Source organism: Typopeltis vanoorti, chromosome 5 (genome assembly GCF_054136105.1).
Source record: "Typopeltis vanoorti isolate ZY-2024b chromosome 5, IOZ_Tvanoo_1.0, whole genome shotgun sequence".
Lineage (NCBI taxonomy): Eukaryota > Metazoa > Arthropoda > Arachnida > Uropygi > Thelyphonidae > Typopeltis > Typopeltis vanoorti.
The window spans coordinates 91,990,260-92,016,529 of NC_143553.1; the positions used below are offsets into that span (position 1 = coordinate 91,990,260).

A 26,270-nucleotide genomic window follows, 5' to 3' on the forward strand; every position below is an offset into this window, starting at 1 on the left:
ATTTGAATGTTGATTGGGTAGTGGTGAAATTTCATGAGAAGAATGAAACTGAATTTATTGAGCTGTTGCAAGACAAGTTTCCTCATGCAGCATGTGACAGCAGGAATTCAAGGTCAAAGAGTGTTAGATCTGATTATAGTGTCAAAAGAGGTTTTAGTTAAATACATAACTGGTCTGCCTCCAGTTAGTGATAGTGATTGCTGTGCTGACTTGGGAAGTGGCAAAGTTTATGGATGTTCCATTCATCAAAGGTCACATGCTGAACTACAAAGCAGGAAATTATGACCAACCAAGGAGTATACTAGGTTCTATCCCTTGGTATCATTAGCTAGATGGTAAGAATGTTGGCAGTGTATGGAAAGCATTTAAAAAATACTTAAATAATACAATATCAGAATGTGTCCCTAGAGTTTGAATAATAAATAGGGTAGGAGCAAAATGGATGTGTAATCTTATTAAGTAAAAGATTCACGAGAAAAAGGCAATGTGAAAGGAATACTGTGTGCATAAGGATGATATTAGTTTTGAAAATTATAAGGAGCAGGTCAGAACAGTTACAAATGTTGTATGGAAAGCTAAATCTGAGTACAAAAAGAAACTGGCTTTGCAAGTAAAAGAAAAACTTTTGGTGAATGTAGATGGTAAGCATGTGACAGATACAGAAGAGATTGTTCAGCTAATAAGTGACCATTTTGATAAAAGCTACCAACCTGTTATATGCAACATTGAGCTCACTGCAGCCTCTTTAATGAATGAAAAAATTTCGGTGTATGAGGAGGTGGTGGTAGTAGAAATATTTCACAAACTGAGTAGGAATTCAGCAGTAGCGGCTGATGGGATGTCAACATGGATACTAAAAGTGTGAATTGCCTGGTCCTTTGGACAGGCTAGAAAATAGGAGCCTCAGAAGAGGGAATATTTCACAGGAGTGGAAAGAATATATGATAATCCCCATTGCACAAGGGTGGTGCAAAGACTGATATTTCCAACCTATCAGTATATCTGGACTGAATAATAAAGATATTGGTTATGAAAATTATAAGGAACAGGTCAGAATAGTTACAAATGTTGTATGGATGTACAAAAGTTAGTAATGGGTCAACAGAGAATCTATACTTTGCAATGAACAGTATAGGTTTACTAAGGGACATGTATGTTTGAGCAGCTTGCTCACATTTTATAATAATGTTACTGTTGAGTTAGACAAGTGAAATAGATACACCATGATGCTTTATAGACATTACTAAAGCTTTTAACAGAATATAGCATAGAAGACTGTTGCATATATTGGAACATATGTGATTGGATTATAAAATATTAGTGTGGATAAGAGGACGGCTAACTGACAGATATCAAAAAGCAGTATACAGACAATGCAAATCTTAAATGACCTTAAATCTTATATGTAGACTGTGAGTCTACGTGTAAGATGAATGTTACTAAGGCATGATCAACCCTTCACCAAACCATGATGTCCCCCAGACATTACTAAAGCTTTTAACAGAATTTATTCTGTTAAAAGGAATAAAGTATCCCATTTCCATCTATCTATTCCTGTATTTTGCCCTTGACTAATTTCTCCAATACCTTGACAACGACTCCTGATATACGTTGATCAGTATCAGGAGTCATTGTAATTTGCAACAGCAGTCTTGGAGCCACCTTTATGCAATGGAAATATACTGAGTCTCTTACAGTGTTCTTTCTTACGTATAATATACAACAATAAAGATAGAGTTTCTGTAATTGCAAAATATTATGAATGCCAAACAGATCGTTGATTGAATGTGCAAAGTCAGTAATGGCTATAGTTCTAATTATTCTATTTTGTATTCATATCAAAGGAAGCAGGTTGATGTAGTAATCTCCACCCCAACAGGTAATACCATACTGAAGTGAGGAGTTTACCCAAGAATAGTATAAGCATCTTAAGAATGCTGCATTTACAAATTTTTTAACATAATATATTCTGTTAATTGCGAACCTCAACTTATTTGTTAAAAATGTGATGCAAGTTCCATTTCAGATTGCTATCAATAGTATATTGATAGATGGATAGGCAGAGTAATCGAGAATGTGTTTGACATGCATTACTTGCAGAATGATTTAAATAGGTTTCAATTGTGGACGTGTGAAAATGACTGTCAGTTCAGTGTTAGTAAATGTAGTCATGCACTGTAGTGAAATTAGATGTCCAGTGTCATATTGGTGGGATTTTGCCAGAAGAAAGAAGCTGATAAGGCTAGTGATCTTGGAGTTTAGTAGATAGGAAGTTGAAGTTCAAGGGCTAGACTGCAAATACAACTTAGAGGGTAACTGCAATATTGAAATGAACATTGACATGCAAGAATAAGGAAGTTATTTTGCCTCTTTACAAGGTACAGCTTCACTTAAACTACTCTCTGCAGGTCTGGTCTCCTGGTTTGCATGCTGATGCTGATACAGTGGAGAGAGAGAGTGCAAAGGAGTGTGTTAAAGATATTGGGATTGTGGAATACAGATCATGAAGACAGAGTGAGAATTGGTGGATTGTAGTCACTAACAAACTGGAGAAAGTGGGGGATGATATGATTGAGACTCACAAACTTCTAAAAAAAAAGTCATACAGGATGTCACTAGATGGAATTTTTCATTTTATGAAGGATGGGAGAGGACGAGAGGGCATCCATGGAAGTTCAGAATGGTGTGATTGGAATGAATTGCATTTGGAGGTTTTGAGTATAGATAGTGTGAATGAATTCAAGAAAAAGTATAACAGCTGATGTGGGTGATATGAGGCCTTCCTCAATGAGTTCCTGGCTTCCTGGAGGTCTCAGTTAATAATATTTGAATAAAATTGTGTTCATTTTGTATGGGGGGGGGGGACTTGAATTCCAAAGTACTGCTGCATTGTACTTCTGTAATTGCTTAATACAGTATCCTATGTATTCTTAATATACATGACAGCAGTGGGCCTAATATATTAAGGGGAAGAGCTACAGATATATACTGTGTTGTTCACAGAAATATTATCTTATCTGTTTGATATGATAAAACGTTTACAAAAAATTTTTTAAATTAGTCTTAATAATTTGATAATTTATTGATATATATGTGTGTGTATGTATGTAGCTAGAGGAACTTCCATTAGCAAAAGAAAAAATTAAAATGTTACAAGCTAGAGCTGAAGACTTGCAAGCCCTGGTAGAAGAAAAAGTACGCATTGAAAGGTAATATTTTATTATCTTTTTAATATTAGTCTACAGAATGCCTCAAATCTTAAAATGAATAATTTTATAATTTGGCATGTTAAACAGATAACAGGTTTGTTAATGTAAAATACTGAGAAACATATCAAATTCTCAACTATGAAAGTATACCTAAATATTATTCACTGGTTAGATCTTTAGTGGACTCATAAGGTTTAATGCAAAGAATACATACAGCACAGAAGAACAATAAAATATAAGTTTACTAGATCCTATATTTCATATCTGTAACAGAGACATTATCAGGGATACAATCTAAAATTGTATAAGCACACAAAAGAAATAAAAATAATAATAAGTGGAAGAAATTAGACAAAGAGCCTCAAGTCCTAGAGGGGTGCTCTCTATGGGTGTTGTTAGATCGGAGCCTAAGCATTAGTTTTCCATATCCATATTTATTAAGATTAAGCTGGTATAATATATCTGCTGTTGATCTAAAAAAAGTCTTTCAAGTTTATATTTGTTGTAGTGAAGTATAATTTTTTTTCCCCATTTGATTCTGTACAAGGTATCCAGAGCATGGTCAGCTGGACAAAACTGACCATAGTTATGCCGCTTGATGTATTTCTTGTATTCTAGGTCAATGTTGGTAGATTTTCCGGTTTAACCACAATAAGATATGGGTCAGTGTCATGGAAACGTGATTTTGAGTGGCATAAATGTTTTGGCTATGGCAGAAAATCAATATGACTAGCCAGCACTAAGTATTATATTGTTTTGTTATTAGTCTATTGAGTGTTGCCATTAAAAAGAGCTTGCATTGCTTTCATTTACATGAAAGCAATGCAAGCGCTTAATTAGTTATATGAGGAGCACCTGACCAGGTTGAGAAAAATCCCAGGAAGTTCTTTTGATATATGGCCAGCAGAAGAATGATTATGAAATGCTGATATTAGTTGATGGAAATGGTAAACAGTTAGACACTGTAGAGGATATAGTTGAAGTATTGAATGAGTAATTCATTGAGGTATTTTTATGCCAGTCAGTGTGATTTCAGAATGGAATGATGGAGGGCTAGAGGTTGAGTATATTGGAGGTATATAAGGAATTGCATAAAAGAGTTAATTTGTGTGTTAATAAGACTGGATGACCTATCATTCTGTATTTTACTTACTTAATCCTCTTCACTTCACCTGGGAGCATAGGTCTTCCACCACCATTTTCCATCAAACTCTGTTTTTTGCTTCTGTTTTTATTTGGTTCTAATTTTTGTTAATATTTGCTATTTCTTTCAATATTGTTTTTTTCCATTTACTAAAATAAAGAGCTTTCATTTACAAAAGGCTTCGGCGATGCAAAATTATATAAATCAAGTGGATATTAAATCCAACATTATTTCGAAACCAAATGTAGAAACTATAAAAGTTTCGTAAAAAAAAAAAAAAAAAAAAAAAAAAAAAAAAAAGACCAGAAAGCTTACAGGAATACACTTGCCGCCATTTACGAGTTGTCCTAGCACGGACTATATAGAAGACATGATCGCTTGCCCAAGCATCCATATATTCACCTTTTATTGGTCCGTTTTGATAAGGTTTCATTGGCCTGACAGCTGTTTCGAACTGCTGGGTTCTCCTCAGAGACCAGGCAGTAACCTTAAGAGAGCAAAAACGCTCGTTCAGTACTAAGGAACTCGAAGTGTCAGAGAGGTGTATTTTCCGTAAGTGAACTCTCGGTCAGTGCGTCAAGTATTCATATAAAATACACCTCTCCAACACCTTGAGTTTCTTAGTACTTAATGAGAGTTTTTGTTCTCTTAAGGTTTCTGCTTGGTCTCTGAGGAGAACCAACCAGTTCGAAACAGCTGTCAAGTCAGTGAAACCTTATCAGAATTGACCAATGAAAGGTAAATATATGGAAACATGGGCAAGCAATCATGTCTTGCATATGGTCCGTGCTAAGGCAACTCGTAAATGCCGGTGAGTGTATTCCTGTAAACTCTCTGATCAACTTTTTACATTCGGCTTTAATGTCCACTTGATTTATATAAGTTCTTTTCCATGTTTCTCCTGTCCTTCTCTGTCTTCTTTTGTCCTGTGGGTTCCAATCTAGAGCCTGTTTTACTATTATTTTATCCTCTTTCCTCAAGACATGATCCAGCCACCTCCATTTCCTTTTGTGTATCTGTTGCAACATGGGTTTCTGATTTGTTCTCTGCCATAGTTCCTCATTTGATATTTGTATTGGCCAATATATTCATATCATTCTTAAACACTTGTTTAAGACCAGACCTGGATATTGTTAATCTTTTTGTTTAGCATCCACGTTTCTAATCCATACATAAGTATTGCCTTTACATTTGAGTTAAATATTCTCATTTTAGTTTTAATAGACAAGTTCTTGTTTTTCCAATGGTTGAAAGTTGAATAAGCTAGCTGTTTCCTTCTGTTCATATCTTCAGTAGTTCCTCCTTTTATTGATACGATTGAACCAAGGTATATAAACTGTTCTACATCTTTAATTGGTACATCTTCTATTATTATTTGTTTTGCATTTATTTTCATCAACATTGTTTTATTTATTCTAAGACCAACCTTTTTGGCTGTTTCTACAAGTGTTGTTTTTTGTTCTATATGTTGGTATTTCTGTGAAAGTAAGCAGATATCATCTGCAAAATCTAGATCATAGAGTTGGTTTTGAAGTAACCATTGTAATCCGGTATTTCCATAGGATACGTTTTCTCATCACCAGTCTATGATAATTAAGAACATAGTAGGGTAAAGTATACAACCCTGCTTTACTCATGGGTGGTGAGAGGATATTTCCATGTATTACTTTAATTTCGAAATCTTCATACATTTTTAAATTATTCTTATTAATTTTTCTGGAAATCCATAGCATCTAAGTAATTTCCATAGGGAAGATCTGTTTATGCAGTTGAAAGCTTGTTCAAAATTGATAAAGTTTAAATATAAACTTGCTTTCCATTCCAATGATTGTTCTATGATAATTCATAAAGTAGCAATGTGGTCAGTGCATGATCTATAGGCTCTGAATCCTGCTTGTTCTGGTCTTAGTTGTTTTTCTAATATTATCCTTGCTAGTATTTTACTTATAACACTCAACAATGTTTTTGTCTCTCCAATTTTTGCATTCAAATAGGTTCTCTTTTTTTGGGTAATTTAACCAGTAATCCAGTAGTCCATTCCTTAGGCCAGGGGTCGCCAAACTTCTTTGACCATCGACCCCTTCAAGAGTTTCTTGACTTTTTATCGACCCCCCCTCTATTTTACTATTACATAATTATATTACGTAATTATAATAGGACAAGCAAAAAAAGATGCTTATGTGAGTTTTTAGATTGTTTGTTTTATAGTTACAGTGTTTATTGTATGTATAATATAGTATATATTATTATATTACTATCACTAGTAATATCACTAGTGATATTAATATACTGGTATTACTACCAGTCCTGCTCAACTCTTCAACATAGAGAAGTTTAGTTCGTGAATGAATTATAATATATATGTTGATGAATTTTAGAACATTAATGCTCACTTGTATGTCAATGCGCAAAAATGAGACTGGGATCGAATACGTGTAAGTATAAGTAAATAAGCAACGCCGCACGTGTTGCAATCTTACTCCCGCTGCGCCGGCCAGGTGGGAACCACATACATCCGTTTATTGGTAAATACGTCGTGTTGGCCTCCGTAACTATTTTTTTCATGACCTTGCTCCATCTTACGATCCTATTCATGTCACTGTTCCCACTATTCACTCTTAATTGTATTGTCATTCAGGATGGAGGTAATCCAAGTTAACCAAATTAAATATTACCCATACAATGATGTCTTATATTTTTCTATCGACCCCCTAACAATGTTATATCGACCCCTGGGGGGTCGATATTGACCACTTTGGTGACCACTGCCTTAGGCTAACTTCTTTCTGCCTTTCATTTAAAAAGGGATATAATATCTCTGCTATAAGTTTTGGATTTGCTATCAATATATTGCCTAGTATGTTATTTGTTCCAGTGCTTTACCTGCCTTCTTTTGTTTTGATTTGAGTTATTGCTTTTGTAATTTCTATTTTTGTTATTTCATTCAAATTTATATCTAATGATACATTTTATTCATTTAATTCTAGGCTCTGGTCACCATCAGTCGTTTCTTGAAATTTCTCCGAGAAGAATTCCACCCATCTATTTATCTGTTCTTTTTGATTTAATAATAATTTTCCTTCTTTATTGTATATGGGAACTATCCATTTATTTCTTTTTACAATTAATTTCCTTGTTATATCATATAACTTTCTAGTGTCATTTGTGTATGTAGCATCCTCTGCCTCTTGTACTAGATTCACTATGCATTTTCTTTTATCGTTTCTTGCACTTCTTTTCATTTCTTTAATTTTTTTTTTCTTTCTGCTTGTTCTTGTTCAACATGTTCACCAGTCTGTAACAGTTTCTCTTTTATTCTATCTCTCTATTCTATTTTTAATTTGGTATTTTATGATTCCATTCTTTGTCTGTATTAGTTCTAAATCCCAATATTTTTTCTGATGTGCTTATTAGTATGTCTTTGATATCTTTGTCCATTTATGTTATCTCCTCTTTTTTCAAGTTTATCCCATTTATTCTGTAGATCAGTTGTAAATTTATTTCTAATCTCTTAATTTTTAAGTTTTTCAGTTCTAAATCTCTTCGTATTGTTCATTGTTTATTTATTTTTAAATATTTTTACTTTCATAGTAGCTGTTAGGAGAAAGTTATCTGAATATGCCTTGCTCCTCTTTTAACTCTGACATCCAGGAGTGATTTCCTGCAGTGGTCTGTTTGATTTTTTGTCTTCTTATCTGGTGATATCCATGTCCACTTATGTATTTTTTTATGTTGGAAGAGACACCCTTCTACTACAAGCTGGTCGAACATACAAAAGTCTATAAGTAATTCTCCATTTTCATTTATTTTTCCTTCTGCATACTTTCCCATAATTGTTTCTTTATTAGTATTATAATTTCCGACCTTAGCATTAAAGTCTCCAATTATGAGTTGCATATCTTTTTTTATTTATTGTTTCTATACTTCTCTGTAACATGTTATAGAAATTATCCTTTTCTTCCTGGATCACATCGTTTGTTGGTGCATATATAACAGTTATTGTGATGCTCTGCTTGCTAGCTCGAAATCTAGCATTTAGTATTCTTTCCCTTTCCAGTATTGGGTTCCACTCTATTAGTGCACCATGAGCTTTCTTCATCATCATTTGTGCAACTCCCTTTGTGTGATCATTCATATTTTGGTTCCCAGAGTAGATTAAGTATTGACCAGAGTTTAATTTTTTTTCCAGTTCCTATCCATCTCATTTCACTTAATCCCATTATTTCTAATCTGTATTTTTCTAGAACTCTTGAGACTTAGTATGCTTTTTCAGTTTCAATGGTTCTAACATTTCAACATACCAGTCTGAATTTGTGTTTTGATAAGGTATCTGTCACTTTCTTTTGCTTTCACAGAGATGCTTCATATTCTTGGCAGTTTGTATTCTTTTTTCTTCATCTGGTATCACATTTTGGAAGGTTTCAGTTTGCATAGCAAAAAATTTTTTTTCTGAGACTGGGTTTCTAGCCCTTTGCTCAACCCTCACCATTTATCTGGGCTTGGGACTGCATGCCAAGTTTTCATTCAGCATTGCTGGGATATTGTGTATTTTAAGGGACTTTATTACACAGAGTTATTGGTGTCCTCAATATGCTTCTTTAACAGGTGTCTTGTAAAAGAGATTCCAAAGGAATGGAAGGAGGGTAACATTTTTCAGTTACACAAAATGATGACAAGACCCTTCAAAGTATTGGACCAGTTGGAGTATCTAGAATTGTGTAGAAGTTTGGGTGATTACCTAGAATCCATGATCGTGTTGATTATCTGTGAGGATCAGCATAGCTTTTAAGTTGTTTGTTTTAGTAGTGTTAGATCTGAAATAGGCAACTTCAAATTTTACATGATGTCACCATTCCAGAATCTAACAATTAACAAAAGATATATATGCATACTTATCTTTTAGTGCAGTGTAACTATGCTTTTTTTTGTAACAACATCTTGTATGATAAACTGTGAGTTATGTGAATTTAAATTAATGTATCTATATGTCTAGCATGAATGTAAGTCAGCAAAAGGGGCAGATATGAGAGAAATCATTAGTGAAATATTATAAATGAAAGAATGCGTATTATTCAACAACATAGGGCAAAGATCACCCTAATACTATAAGAGCAGCGTAAGCACCCGCGGGCATCACTCTAAGAAGACATCATGACGCATACATTCCCGGAAACAAGAAGTCCCATATGTTGATCGGTGAAGTCACCCAGCCTGAGACCAATGGGTGAGACGATAAGAGAAATTCAAACTCGGAAAGGTGGCACCCTAGGGGAGCGTATAAAACCCGCGACACGGAAGTAAGTCACCCCGTTTTTTCTTGTTCCTGCATTTCTCTTCGTGTGCTCCAAGAGTTCATCGCAGTTCAGATCTAATTTTTGAGGACTGACTTACGAAAGGATCCGGCATGACACCGCAGCAGATTTTGGCAAGATCAACCGTAGGCCGTCGATGAGAGGGCAATCGACGTAAAACCTTAGCAGAGAGATAGCGCCCAACTCAGGTGAGCACGTGTAACCCACGTGGTGATAAGATCGAGACAACCAGAATCGAAACAAAGAAGGAAGGACGGAAGAAAACCAATAAAGAATAGATAAGTACTCTCACTTGTTCTTGCCCCTTTTGAGAATTGACTAACAGTGTTAAGAGAATGCATCTTAAACTTTGTAATGGAAGGAAGAGTGAAGAACTAAGATTTATGTAAATGACTATGCTTTTGAAATGAACTTTAAGAACTTTCAGTTAGATAGAGATTCTGTCGTAATTAATCCGAGCGAGAGAGATTATAAATGTGCTAAAAATGCCTTAATGTCCAATTGCGCTGTAATTAAGAATGTATTATGAGTTATTGAATTTGCTAACATTTTGAAGTCAATGCATAATTGTTTTAAGGGTGAGAGAAAGGTAGAAGATTAAATTAGAATTGATAACTACTTTAACTTGTATGGCATTATATCATGAGTTTAATAAATATTTTGGTTCCTTACTTACATGTGTTTCTGATCATGATGACTGACCCTGATCCTTCAAACCTGTGATCGTGTGTGTGTGTGCGGGAATACCCCAATTGAAAGTAGTAGGCACGACTGCAAATAAAATAAGCCAGAGAACCCAAGACTTCTAAGAATTCAGTTAACATTATTAGTGGCACCTGATAATCTATGTTTATCCTAAAGCTTAAGTTTATCTCTAACTTTAAGACCCAGGCTGGTGCAGATAAAAAATAAATTTTGCCCGAGTGACCAAGATAACTCATAGAATTCAGGGAACAGGTAATCTCTCTGGTGGCCCTTAAAAGATTAAATTACGTAAGGAAAGGTATAAAAGAAGCGAGACATAACGATAAGACTAAAATTAATGAAGATCACATAACAATGACACAACCGATTTAACAAAGAGGTACATGCGATAGAATTTGGTATAGCGGCTGAAGTAGGAAAGAATAAAGTTAATTATATTGCCTCGATATATCAATATCAGAGATATACGATGCAACAGTAGTTTACTGTGTATGAATGGTAAACTGTACTAAACAACATACAGTCTACCGTACATGAATTTCCCTTCTATAATTTACTAGCACAAGGGAAATGCATGTACATAAAATTGGAAGAATGATGGAATATTGTACCTTTGATTGGGAATGTAAGTTTGATTCTTGTTTACAAGAGGAATCTTTCTATGAGCTTTTCTAAGTGAAGATTAGTTGACCAATCTCATATGGAGGTAGGGGTCCTGGGAACTTGGGTTTTTCATCCAGCATACAGACAAATCAGCCAGAGAATGCATGCAATTTATAAACAAAAAGTACTATTGGTGGATGGTAGATGGCACTGTCCATATATTGGAGAATTAAGTAGTGGGGATGGCGGACTGTGTGTGTGTGTGTGTGTGTGTGTGTGTGTGTGTGTGTAGTAGACCTTTGACTTTTTGTGTAGAGATTTGGACTTGGAAGTATGAGATAATAACAATAGTATCTAGATTTTGTAAAATTCTTGAACAGATTTGCTAGCCTGTTTGGCTGAGTGGATAGTTTAACAAAATGGTGTTTGATGCAGAATTGTCAGGAAATGGACCCAGAGAAAGACCAAGATGTAAGTGGATTGATGCAGTTAGAAGGGGTTGATAATTATTATTATCAGTCTTCCATTACTCAGCCAACTCTGTTTAGAGTGGTAATGGCACAAATTCATGTTTATACTTGAATGTACACTTTTCTGCTACCAAACATCCTCTATAGCAGCACTTTTTAAACTTTTTCCACTCATAACCCCTTTTCACCTGAGAAATTTTTACGCAATCCTGGGTATATAGGTATACAAATCAAACATACTGATAATAAATCATAAAGAAATTTATTTTAAAACAACTCTTTAGTATACATAAAGAATTACAAACAATAGCCTCGAATCCGAATTAATTTTTTGGTTGTTGCACATTTAGAAACATTTTACTGTTGCCAAATGGGGTTACGACCCCAATAATGGGGTCGCTTATCCCCACATTCAGTTAAGCGACCCCAATAATGGGGTTACGACCCACAGTTTAAGAAGCTCTGCTATAGAGCATCCAGAAGAAAATAGCTAGTCTGAGGGCATCAGGTAAATCGTATGTTGAGCAGTTACCACTATGACTAAACTTAAATACTTAACACAGAATATATTCACCACACTTAGCTTATCTTCTTCCACTCCTTCATTTTGTTACACTCACTTTTTTTTTTACATACACATAACATTGCCAGCATGTTCAACATTGTTAAATTAGATAATCAGTGCACAGTAATTTTAATTAACTTATATTCCAGCAAATATTTAATTCTTTCTTAAGGTTGTATAAATTCAGTTTCTATATCCATTTGCAGACCTGCAATTCTGCATGTTTTCAATCCTAAAAAATTACTTCTTATGTTTGCTCTATCTTCACTATCTTTTTATTATGTCCTCTAGTACAACCTGGTTCAGCAAGGTGCAAACTTCTGCTACAATTGATTTTCACTATAGCAGGCACCATTATAACAAGCTTACCCACCATAACTATTTTCAAGTTCCAACCAGAGATCCAGTAAGCACAATGACGTTCTAAATAAAATTCACTATTGCAGACTGTCTACTCTAACAAATTATTCCTGGGTCACTACTAGAGAGAGAGAGAGAGAGAGAGGAATGAAAGAGAAGGAGGAGAAGTTAGTTTGATAAGTTTGGTGGCAAAAGGTAAAAGAATGTTGACCAGCAGCTACTCTTGTTCTTACAGTTTGGAAGAATGATAGTGGCCATTTTGGCGAAGCATTCACCATGAAAGAAGAGGCATAAAGCAGAAACTGAATGTCTATGAGAAAGGGACTTGAGTGATTCTTTGAGAAAGAGGTCATCAATTAATCTGATTGCTCTCTTCTAAATAACATTAAGCAGTGCTAATGTGGCTTTGTGCACACTACCTTATGAGCAGTATTCCATGACTGGGATATTTTCTGCACAAAGCAGTACAAAAGTACATCGATGCTATTGACAGCTGAAAAAGCTATGGCTGAGATGTGTTTGTGCTAGAAAAGGCCGGAGATTCAAGTCACTCCAAAAAGAGAAATTTGATCATGTTCTTATATCTGAGTGTTATCAAAAATAATGGGAGGTGATGCGAGATCTTCCTTGAAAATTATACAGGATTGTGTTTTAATAGCATTGGAGAATGGAGAGGAAATCAGAATTTATCATGGAGGATCTTGAGGATTCTAATGATTGGGACTACAGGATTTGTCAAATGAGAGGTAAGAGTAGAGTGATTTGAAGTCAGTGAGAGCAGGTCATTTATATACAAGAGAAGAGAGATTGGGTAAAAGTACAAATCTCTGGGGTACTTATGTGTTTGAGAAATCTGAGGTGAGGAAGCTAATAACCTAGTTGCAAAAGATTAAAGGCAGATCACAGGATGGTAGTTTGCTGAGCAGGCCTCTTCTGTGTCAGACCTGATCAAATGCCTTAGAAATATCAAGAGTAATCATGTGAGTTTCTCCTAACTTTTCTGTGACTTCAGTCCAAAGGTGGATGATGAATTCTAGATGAGCTGTTTATTGATAGTGGCAAAATCCATATTATTGGTTACTAATTAGCTGGTGGATCAACAGGGCATAGAAGTTGCCTGTTGATAACTTTCTCCGTAGTTTTTTTTTTTTTTTTTTGGACATAAGTGAGTAACTTTTATTACCTTTCTTTGGATTACTATGTATCACCTTTCTTTGCTTAACTCAACTATTTATAAATCCCAAATCAACCCAACCATAGAATACTGGGACCTCTCTGAAAACATCATTGTTAATAGTATTATAATAGATGATAAAACTTCTTATTTTGTATATGTCCTCTGCATTTGAATCTATACAATTTTTTATTAGAACATGGTGCCAATAATGAACACTTCATGTTCTTCCAAGCAGAGATCTATCAGATTTACCTTCTATTTTTGGAATATTTTTCCAAAATATTTCTCTTTGTCTTGGAATTATTTCCTGTTCTGCTTAGGTCTCCAACAAGAAGACATTTCATTTTTCTTGACATTACCTGCCTTTTCTACTGATTTACAAAGTTTCCCCTGTTTCTTGCCCATAAAGGATCTTCCCTTGGTTTGGTTCTATACACACTACTAAGCCTCGTTGTCCCATTTTCCATTTTGAAATTGCTCACATCACTCTACTTGAAACTGGCTCCCATTCAAGAAGTTAATCTTCATATTTAGTGTTGAAATAACCATAGCTCCTTTCCTTGATTCCTAATGTGAGAGTAGATCATTTTACACTCATTTAGAAGGATGTCATCTATTTTAGTCTTTTTAGAATCACTCAACACCAGTTATGTTTATTACAGTACTGTACTTCTCTAACATTTCTGCTAGTTCTATTCCTTTTCCCTTGATGCTTTTTATGAAGATAGTATTCCATCTTCAAATTTACTGATCTTGAGGTTGTTCCAATTGTAAGATTTCTTACAATTCACCCTGGTTTGTGATAAAAATATTAGAGGAATGGGTGGGATGGAACCTTGTATAGTCATGCAACACCACAGCTAACATGATATCTGATTGTGTTGAATTTTTTCTTGACAATTATTCATAAGACTATTACACTTTTTTATAAAATCTTTATCAAGTAGCTTTATTTTTATCCTCCTACATGTTTCACCAATCTGTTTCTATTGGCATCCTCAGGGAATACAAATCAGTAAGCACAAAATGAAGGTTACAGACTAGGTTATAACCGATGGTTCTAAATCATACAAAAAATTGGTATTGTGCGTGACAATGTGCGTGTCTCGTTAACGTGATTTATTCGTGATGACTCATGACGTAATTGTTATGAAAGTTCATTTCTTTGATATTTAATGATCTGATAAAAGTTTTCCAAATTTCTGGTAAAATTAGACCTTGATTCTTGTTTAGGTTTTCAGTTTTACAGACGACCGTAGCTGCTTCTTTAAAGGTTCTTGAATGGTAGTTATCTTCTATGTATGGCATAAAGGTTCTTATCCCACTCAATGTGATGGTTAGTAGAGGCAAAGTGACATGAAAGGCCTGAAATGTCTTGTCTGTTATTTCTGACATATCCTATGTGTTCTTTCTTTCTCATTTCTAGATGTCTGACCTACGTAACTAATACCACATGAGCAAGGAATATTATATACTCCAGAGTATTTGTAGAATGGGTGAGGATCTTTCGGTGATCTTAAAAATTTCCGAATAGTATTGATTGGTTTGAATGCCACTCTGATCTTGTATTAAATACTTCAGATTATAAAGAAAAAATTAAAAATCTATTATCTGACAGGTCTGTATATGAAGTTCTCAGTAGAGATCCTACCACTAAAAATCATAATGACACCAATGAATTATTACGTGGAATGAATAATTGGCCTATAGAAATTATAAAAAAATTAAAATCTATGCACCCACTTACTCCTAGATTGTATGGCCTTCCAAAAATTCACAAAGAAGGTATACCATTACGTCCAATAGTTGATGGAATCTATTCTCCCGCTTACTAACTATCCAAGTATCTTGCGAAGATTTTACAACAACACATTCACGTCTCGGATACTTATATTAAAAACTCAAAACATTTTATAGATAAAATAAAAAACATCCCTATTTTTGAAGAGGATATACTAGCAAGCCTGGACATCACATCTCTGTTTACCAACATTCCAGTGGTTGAAGTCATCAACATCTTAGATAAATTGTTCCCAAGAAACATCACTTTGTTCAATCACTGTTTAACTTCTAACTATTTCATTTGGCAAGAAACGATCTACAAACAACTCACTGGATTAGCTATGGGTAGCCCCCTCTCACCTCCTTGTGCTGACTTATTCATGGAAGATCTAGAGAAAAAAATCTTAACCCAGATCTTTCCAAAACTGAAAATTTGGTACAGATATGTAGATGACATCTTTATCATTTGGGATCATACAAAAGAAGAACTAATGAATTACCTCAACCAAATCAATAGTTTTCACAATACCATCAAATTCACATTGGAAATGGAAAAAGATAAAAAACTGCCATTCCTTGACATTTTAATAAAGAAACAATCCAATAATAGTATCAACCTATCTGTATACAGAAAACCTACAAATACTGGACATTACCTCCATTTCAACTCAGCTCATCACACAGCTCAGAAACTTAGCATTATCCATAGTCTCAAGAAAAGAGCTATACAGTATACGACAGACAAGGATGACCTACTAACGGAATTAACCACAATATCCAGAGAACTTTCTTTAAATGGTTACCCTAAAAGACTCTATAACAAGATTCTATTTACTGATATACCACATCGACAACGTCCAATACATCAGTACAATTACAATTCCTTTTGTCAACAACCTTTCCAAAAAATTAGCTAACCTTTTAAAACCATACAAGATCAGAGTGGCATTCAAACCAATCAATACTATTCGGAAATTTTTAAGACCACTGAAAGATCCTCACCCATTCTACAAATACACTGGAGTATATAATATTCCTTGCTCATGTGGTATTAGTTACATAGGTCAGACATCTAGAAGCTTCGAAACAAGAAAGAAAGAACACATAGGATATGTCAGAAATAACAGACAAGATATTTCAGGCCTTTCATGCCGCTTTGCCTCTACTAACCATCACATTGGGATAAGAGCCTTATGCCATACATAAAAGATAACTACCATTCAAGAACCTTTAAAGAAGAAGCTACAGTTGTCCGTAAAACTGAAAACCTAAACAAGAATCAAGGTCTAATTTTACCAGAAATTTGGAAAACTTTTATCAGATCATTAAATATCAAAGAAATGAACTTTCATAACAATTACGTCATGAGTCATCACGAATAAATCACGTTAACGAGACACGCACATTGTCACGCACAATACCAATTTTTTGTATGATTTAGAACCATCGGTTATAACCTAGTCTGTAACCTTCATTTTGTGCTTACTGATTTGTATTCCCTGAGGATGCCAATAGAAACAGATTGGCGAAACATGTAGGAGGATAAAAATAAAGCTACTTGATAAAGATTTTATAAAAAAGTGTAATAGTCTTATGATATCTGATTGTTTTACCATTATAAGGTAGATTGCAGTTTCATCAAATCTAGAATACATTTCAGCCAGCTAAGTCCCAATTTTGTCAGGCCACAATTATTTCTTTAGCCAGTAACTGGATATCTAGTGATGGTGTGCACCACAGTCCTTATTTCTTATATGCTATACAGTTTTTCCCCTTGTTATCTAGCCTTTGACTCTTAAGCAACCTCTGATGTTCATATTAACTAACGGTTGTTAAAATTTCTTTTATTTATAATTATCTAACAGATCGCAGATTTTTGAAAAATTCTTTATAATAGTACCTTGTATATTAGATTTTTTTTTACATTCAAATTTAAGGATAAGGTGTAATCTTTGTTCCTCCCCTCCCCATCAGGCAACTCTCAAGTGAACATCAGATATTAAAGGAATCATTTGAAAAAGAATCCAGGTGCAGCAAAAGATTGTCAATGGAAAAGGAAGAACTAGTGTGGAGGCTAAAACAAAATACTCAAAGTAACATTCTTCTCAACTCTCTAGCAGGTAAATGAAAGTTATTTTAATCCAAAGGGTAGTACACATGCTACCTTTATTTAGTTTTTATTTTGTAGTTACACAAAGCTTGATCTCACATTGATTTCAATGTACTGAACACGAAATAAAATCTGTCAGTTGGCTCTTGTTTAGGAGGTACTCAGTCCACATTGCATCAGCCAATCATACACAACACCCCATGAAACTATTGCATCATTGGCTGATGCAATGATTAGTATAAAGTGAAGTATCATAGTGAGCAAGTGTTTGCGGGAGTTCCTGGGCTATACTCCCATCATAAGTATCTGAATATACCACTGATCTCCTACACAAGTGATCCCTGCAGTGTAAATCCAGCAGTAGTGATGCATCGTACTTGTGTTAATAGTGCAAATAACTTTTGCACTATTAACACAAGGAAGTGATTTGCAAGCCAGAAAAAGGCCATCACTCCATTAGTGAAAAAAGCTTATCAGCTTTGTTTCAGATGTAAGATTGGGACCCAGGCCTTGTCCTGGGTCCCACACATATGCTGTGGTATGCATGCTAGAAATCTTCTGAAGTGGCTAAAAGGCAGTAAAATGTCGATACCGTCTGTTCCTATGGTTTGGAGGGAGCCAAGCAATTATGCAAATTGCTGCTACTTCTGTACAGTATCATTTGTTTTGGGAGGAAAGAGAAAAAAGAAGTGGACAATAGCATATCTGAATATGCCATCTGATCTCCGACAAAGGACTTCCCATTCCCAAACCTCCAAAAGAATTTTCCATTGATTCAGAGGACAAGGATGGAGGCAAACCAACATCAGGTTCTCCTGAGCCTTCAGCATCTAATGATATCAGCCACAGTGTGTCATCTGCCCCACACATTCTCACACAAGAAGAACTGGACAATTTTGTTCAAGGAAGATGGCCTTTGTTCTGCTACGATGTAGATGGCCTGATGATGCCCTTCGAATCAAACATGACCTGCACAAATGGTGACTATTCATAGACATCGAAATTGAGTCTCAAGCAGTGTTGCTGCATAATGGAAACCAGTTTCCATCTGTTTCAGTTGGACACGCTACGCTGTCTACATGAAAGAAATCTACGACAACCTAAAACAGCTGTTGGACTGTCTTCAATACAGCAACTATGGCTGGCATCATAAATACGATGGCATGTAACCTTTTCATGTAGTATCACCATAATATCCTATACACCCCTGAAGGTACATATCAGGAAGTTGATAATTGAGCATCCAGTTTTACCTATGTGGAGAAAGTTGCATGTAAATTTAAAAATAAAAAAAATCAAGTAAGGCATATTATCTAGTATTTGCATCTTAGTGTGCCTGGCTTGGATAAGAAAAATAGATATTTATCCTTCTTCGTTAAAATTTCTGAGATTGAAGCCTTATAAGAGTCCTGGTTAAAACTCTGTACCCTGGAGACATAGGACACTATCTCACAAAACAGCAATTTTTCAGTATTGAAACATGTCTAACTTCTTAAAGAAAGGAAATCTTAAATAGTGATCTATACCTCATGGTAAAACATGAACACCATGCAAAAATTTAAGTTTTGGTAAAAACTGTAGCTGTGTCCTATGCCTTCAGGCATATGGCACCAGCTCTAATATATATTTTATACTATTCATGTAACTAATTTTAACATTTATATAAAATAACATATTCCATAATTTGAAGGAAGAAGTAGTTATGGCCTACACAATACGTTATTAATGCATTTCTTTTTTTCTAAAGAAATAATTTTTTGTGCAGTATATACTTTTTTTTTGTTTTACATTAATCACTGCATTGCAGGAGACAGGGATTTGCAGCAATCTCCATTATAAACAATCTTTGTGGTAAGAAGTTTTTTTAATAACATTTTGTTTTCAGAAATTTTTCACTTTATCACTGTAATTTCTTAAGTATAATTTACTTTCTTTCTCAGAGGAGCTTGCTGCAGTTATCTCTAATCTGAAATATTATATTAATATGCTGACACACCGTTTTGTAACTTGTACATGTAAACACAAGTTACAAAACGGTTTTCTGCCATTGAGCCAGTTCTCAGTATCTCCACAGGTTTATCTACTGCTGATGAGATTTCAAAAATTCATTAAACATTACAGACCAATCGCACATGTGCAGACTTTTTCCTGTACTCCTGTTTCATCTCCCACTATTTGAAATAAATGATTACAATAGCCCAAGGACTGAGTTTGTTCCTGGGTAATATGGCATTCTATGCCTAATCCTGAGACTGCCACATTTCTGGTAATGACATTCTATCCAGCAAAATCTGATATATGGAAATATTCAATCTCTTCCACACCTGAGCATTAACACTTTAAGAAGTTAATGAAGTTCCAGGGATATCCTAGTAGAAGAGACCTTGGCTCGCAGAATTGTGTATGGTTGCCTTCCAATAAATGTTATTAAATTGGGATACTTTAATATTGGCATTCTAGTTCATGACATCTGTTACGGATCAGAAACAGTAGAACATGCATTTTATATCTGGAACAGACTATTCATAATTAATGAATTAAAATATCATTTATGGAAAGTTAAAGTTAAAAGAAATCATAGTTTGGAAAAACAACAATATGATATAGAAGTGCTTTACAATATGGAGATTCTGTTGTTTTGTCTATCAATTTTTTACATTTAGAAAGAAGCAGATACCAAATTTTTGGCAAGGTGTAAGCCACCCATAATATGCAATATACATAGGAGATAAAATTCTGTCTACTCCTTATTATGAGACATTTTTATACAGTTTCATTCTTGTAGCTCACTGTGGTCTTATAGTCAACTGCAGGAATGAGTAGAGAACAGTCTCAGGCAGTTAACTTAGAAACATCTAGTCATTCCTAGATTTTGGTCCAGTTGATCTTCTGGCCATTCAGCAGTATAAGACTGATGGAAAAGATAGCCTTTGGCTATGTGATGATATAAAGGATCTGAACATTTTCTATTTCTTCTACTGTCTATCAATCCCTACTTTTTCATACTGCCTGTTTCATTTCATCTCCCACAATTTGTAATAACCGTGAAACCATGTGGTCCTGAATGCCATAGCATTCTATGCAATATATATAGGAGATAAAATCCTAACCATGAGACTGCTTCATAATTCTGGCACTGACATTCTGTCCTAGCAACAGAACCTGGTATGGGAATATCAACCTTTTTTGTCATAAAATTCTACGGGTAGCCATTACTGACACTCTGTTTAATAGCTTTGAAGATGAATCTTGTTTAGAGAATCATATACATCTTCCAGTAAATGCTATCAAATTTAAGTATTCTCATGTCAGAGACCCAATCTATAACAATGTCTATTTTAGAAATAGTAGAACATGCATTCTATGTGGGTGATCTGAAAAGTTCCCGACCATAGATGGCAACACTATCGATACGATTGTTTTTTTTTTTTTAAGTTGGTACATCTGTCATAAGCATCCATGTGAAATTGCAAGTCATTTTATCAAGTAGTTTGTTTTATACAGCTGTCTGAAGCAAAAGTGTTGTCTGTATCCCTTGAAATGGATAAAATTGAGTATCATGTGGTTATAAAATTCTTTGTAACCGTGACGTTAAGGTTTAATGCCAAAAGAAATTCATTCGAAGTTCATAAAAGTTTATGGGCACTTTTCTCCTTCGTTTAAGACAATTAAGAAATGGGCTGTACTAGCCTTGAAGCTGATCCACGTGCAGGATGTCCAAAAAAGTGTAACACACACCAGAAATCATTTAACAAGTGCACGATATGGTATTGGATGACTGGCAAGTCAAAGTGTGTGAAATTGCTGAGACTATAGGCATTTCAAATGAACATGTAGGATATATTTTGCATGAAGAATTGCAAATGAAAAAGCTTTGTGCAGGGTGCTGTCCTTGCTCACAGCAGATCAAAAACGCACTCGCATGAAAATCTCTGAAATGCTTGGAGCGTTTTAACAAGAATAAAACTGATTTTGTGTGTCAATTTATTACTATAAATGAAACTTGGATTCATCATTACACACCAGAATCCAAACAGTGGACAGAAGCCAGTTGTTCAGTGCCAAAGAAGACAAAGTTGGTTCCATCAGCAGGAAAGGTCATGGCATTGATGTTTTGGGATGCTAAAGGCATAATTATCTTGAAAAGAGTAAAACAATAACTGGGAAATATTATTCCAATCTTTTAACCAGATTAGACGAAAAAAATTCATGAAAAAAGACCCAGTTTGCAGAAGAAAAAAATCATCTTTCATCAGGACAATGCATCTGCCAACAAAAGTGTTTTGGCAATGGGAAAATTAAGGGATCTGCATTATGAATTGTTGGAACATCCACCTTATTCCTCAGATTTGGCTCCCTCTGACTTCTATCTCTTCCTCGCTGGTTAGCATTTTTCTTCGAATCAAGATGTGATTGCAGCTGTAGAGGGGTATTTTGCAGATCTTACTGAGAACCACTACAAGGATGGATAATGGTGCTGAAGCATCACTGGAATAAATGTATAGTCTTAAGGGAGATTATGTTGAAAAATAAAAATAATCTTGAAATTATAAATTCGTTTTTTCATTGTTAGGCCGAGAACTTTTCAGACCATCCTCGTACAGCTGTCCTCTTGCTATATGCAGAATCGCTTGGTTCTTAGCTGCTCTAAGGGGAGAAAAAATTGCCCCCCCCTCTTTTTTCTACTTTAATATAATTATAATATTGAAAATTTCAAAAAAATATATAATTACATTGGAAGAATATAATTTATTACGTCCTGATTTAACATTTATTAATATCACTAGTAAGTAAATTTAAGTTCTCCATGCATCACTTGAATGTTTGTTTGACATCATACTTATTAAATCTTAAGGCGAGTCTTATTTGTCCTCCTCTTTCTTTTCATATCATCTCTTTCTCTCTAATTGACTTCCTATCAGTAAAAAAAAACAGTGTGCATGCATGCATAAAGTTCAACATACTGAATGAGTCAAAGTTGGTATATCGTGGTGAAAAAAATGGACAAAACATCATTAGTTTTAGTTGTTGATTACTAAACTTGAAAAATTCTAATCACCATCATATTTGCTCAATTAAAAAAATAAGTTTAAAAGTTTTTTCAGATAAAAGGAATGACCAAAAAGTATATTTTATAATTTTTGTTCATTGGTACAGAAATGAAAAATCTTGCTCTCTCTCTCATTCACAAACACAATTCTTCCACTCCTCTTCTTTAACCTTGCCCTTTTTTTTTTTTTTTTTAATCAAAACCCTTTTTAATTTGAAATGAATGAATAAACGAAATTTTACTCACCTGGTGCTGAGGTTACTATTAATGAACTGTTTTGACATAATATTGAAAAACCAAATGGCTTCTCTATAATAATAATAATTATTATTATTATTATTACATAACACCTCCAGGGAGTCCAAAGACTCATCAAGGGAGGGTACCTACTCTACAACTTTCCATCTCCACCAGTCGCAACTACCATCATCATCTACACCAACCACCACCACCCACTAGTATTGTCACATACAAACATCCATGCCCACGGCGGGATTTTGAACCCACAGCCTTTTGGCTGGAGAGCGGATACTCTAACCACTCGGCCAACTGGTTAAATTAAATTAGATATATTGGTACCATAAAACCCTTTATCTATGAAATAGTAATTATACATATTTGATTTGGAACAGAAGGCCTGCCAGCATTTCATCTATCCTTGTTTTACAACTTTTCTGTGCACTGCAATCTTCCTTGAAATCTGCACTGTTTTCTATAACAGTTCAGTATTTTTGACTAAAATAAAAACTTGCTTCTAACCAACAGTCACCTACCATTTGTTTGTTTTCTTAACATCCCTTTCGACTAAAAATGAAGCTGCATAAACAAAAGGGCACTCAACCTGTGGCTGTATTATCTGTTGATACAGAAGAAAGAGCTTGTTACTAGAGTAAAGTTAAACCATGTGTTTGACATATTACTCTGAAGTACAATAGCTTTCCTACATATAATAAGTGCATTCATAATTAAATTTATTATGTAATTCATAATTAAACCTTTTTCAGTATACAAAAACTAGAAATAATTGAAAGTTTAGCATATGCATCTTGGTAATTCAAAATAATTTGCTTTAGATTCACCTGAAGTTTTGGAAAAACTTGTTAAAGATCTCTCACCACTTAAGTCTCCCAAATCACTTGCAGAACGTCCAGTGTTTTTCACATATGCAAATCCGGATGATTTAGAAGATTCTAACAGTGATTCACTGCCTCGTTCTCCTAGAACAGTACCATCGTATAAAAAGATTGTTCCAACTCCACCATCATTGCCTTCTCCACACAGATTCACTGGCACAGAAAAGTCTCCTTACAGAATGAAATCATCTCCTGGAACAAAGAAATCAAAAACTGGCATTGAAGGATCATCTCCAAAAGGAACACCTAAAAAGATAAAAGTGTCACCACAAAAGCACAAAATCACAAGCCAACAGAAACTCAAAAAAGGTGATCCAAGTAAAGAACCAAGACTAGTGGAAGTAAATGCTTCTGAATTTACAAAAGAAGAAAACTGTGTTGCTTCCGATGATTTTATCTCATCAACCAGTAGTGAAGGATCAGCATTTAATGAGGGTGGTTTCTTCCAGAATTTATTAGCAGATAGCTCTCCTCAGATGGATTCATTACAAAGTGAAACACAGCCACTAGCTAATAATTTAAACGAGTGTCTTGAAGAAGAAGAAGAAGATTGGCATTTAAATGTGGAAATAACAAACAACCATTGCCAAAGGAGTGACTGCACTCTTCAGCCTAAAGACATTCCATCCACTGAGAAAGAACCTACAAGTTCTGCAGTAATACTTGGTGATATTCCCGATCCCAAACAATACTATCAAGTAGCATTCCCTGTTGTAAATCATCACAGTTCTGCTGTTGATGCTGAATTGATTGATTTAGAACCAGAAAGTAGCAGTGAAGCTAAGACACCGGTCTTCAGCAGCATAGAAATGCAGCAAGAGAACTGTAATGAAGATGGTATTTATAGACAATTTCAGTGTTCCTCAGACATTGCTAGGAATACAGAAACTGACTTGCGTGATAATAATGAAGCAGAAGATTCAAAAATTGCAGATGTAGTAGATAATCAGGATGAGAACAGTATTTGCTATGATATTAGTGAAAAAAGCAGCTGTTCTCCTATTCCAGAATCTGTGCACAGCAATTGTACTTTATCTTGCCAAACACACTCCTTAACTTCTAATCTTCCCACATCGTCTGGATCATCTGATGGTATCAGCAGTGGAGAGCTATTTGAAAATCTGTTAAAGCAAGCTCCAGAACTGTCCAGTTTGAAAAGCTATTTTCAGGAATCAGATGACTCTAATCACATACACTTGTACACTAACACGCCTCATAGTCTTGCAGGAGAATCAATGATTCATGATAGTTCCCTTTCTATTTCGGAAATTACCAGTTGCTATTCTCCTAAGAAGTGCAAATCTCAAACTGATCTTCCGAGTCTGCAGAATGAAAAACTTGGTCATGTGAACTGTAGTAGTGAAGAGGAAATAAAAGTTGTAGGTGCTCATTTCTGCCCAACCGATCCACTATCATTAGAAACTTCCAGCCAAGGACTTCAACAAACAGACTCTACTAATATAGACACAAGTTTAGGTGAGGATGAATTGCTTTCAGAATGAAGGTTTCTTTTGTATTTAATTATATTCACAAATTACTTTTGTCCAGTGTCTACAGAGTGTAATTAGTGCAAGGATGTGATTACAATTAACAAAGAGCCTGTTTTATAATTGCTTTGAATATTTTGCATCAGTAGTAGATTTTAAAGGATGGAGTTCAGACCTCAATAATATTTATTTTGCACAGTGTTTTACGTAAAAATTTTTATGTATTTATTGTTATTAAGTGTGTGTGATTTGCAATTATATTTAAGTTTCTAGTCATCTGTTTGATAATGAAATTCCTTTGAGCTGGTTATAGCTCGTTTTGGGACCATTGAGTCAGTGTGCCATTGCTAAAGAAGGAATAATCAGATTGTGTAAATTAATATTCTTAATCAGAGTTCAGGCCTTAGGAAATATGCTTCAATGAAAGGAAAAAAGTGCAGGTTTTTATATTGTTTAGAATTTTATTGAAACTTTATATGAATTAATTTTAAACTGTACTATCTTGATGGTTACTGAAAAATATATACAGTATTTTATTTTCTGTAATGCAAAAAAAAGTAACTGAAAGATATTGCATGAGTAGCTGAATATGAGATTTCTTCAGTTTTTTACTAGTAATTGTACTGTAAAGTAATAAGTATATTAGTGTTTATTTTTTTATTATTGACTGAAGATTGTTGCAAGATTTGCAAATAAAACTAATATGCAGCTGCATTTGATAAGGGAATATAAACGTTTGTTTCACTTTACAGAACTGGATGAACAAATAAGTGTAATTGTTTCATTTTATATTTCCTTACTAAAAGTAAATATAGAATGAAATAGAACATAAATCATATATGATTTAAATTCTCCCCTCATAGTGCTCATCAATACACATATTCATACTTTCATATACAAAATATATTATAATTTCTTGTGAACATGCCAGTTATAAAATTCTTATTATGAGTCTAGTTTTATATTTGCAAAAAATGTGAGATGAGGTTTTACACAACATGATAGAAAAGTAAAACTGTAAAGCAAAGGAATCTGAATGCATTTGCATTTAGTTTAAGTATTTATAATACAAATTTAATACACAAAGAAGAAGTAGTGAGTAAGATAAAAAAAAAAATTAAAACATCTTCAGTATTCAATCATTTGAAAGGGTAAAAATGCTT

At 34.4% G+C, this 26,270-nt stretch overlaps 2 protein-coding genes across 7 annotated transcripts in view; one reads left to right on the plus strand and one right to left on the minus strand.

Moving 5' to 3' along the window:
* Nucleotides 1-25,821, plus strand: part of LOC150106649 (uncharacterized) — a 366,314-nt gene extending 340,493 nt beyond the window's left edge. For all 6 annotated transcript variants that reach the window (XM_090393240.1, XM_090393245.1, XM_090393244.1 and 3 more), the window contains 3 exons: nt 3,112-3,209; nt 17,302-17,447; nt 23,561-25,821. In XM_090393240.1, coding sequence (XP_090249366.1) covers nt 3,112-3,209; nt 17,302-17,447; nt 23,561-25,122 — 1,806 coding nt within the window. In that variant the 3' untranslated portion in view covers nt 25,123-25,821. The remainder of the gene's footprint in view (nt 1-3,111; nt 3,210-17,301; nt 17,448-23,560) is intronic.
* The window catches only part of LOC150106650 (ELMO domain-containing protein 2), a 284,336-nt gene continuing 281,750 nt past the window's right edge, over nt 23,685-26,270 (minus strand). The window contains exon 9 of the mRNA XM_090393249.1: nt 23,685-23,812. The gene's annotated coding sequence lies outside the window, so the exon portion shown is untranslated. The remainder of the gene's footprint in view (nt 23,813-26,270) is intronic.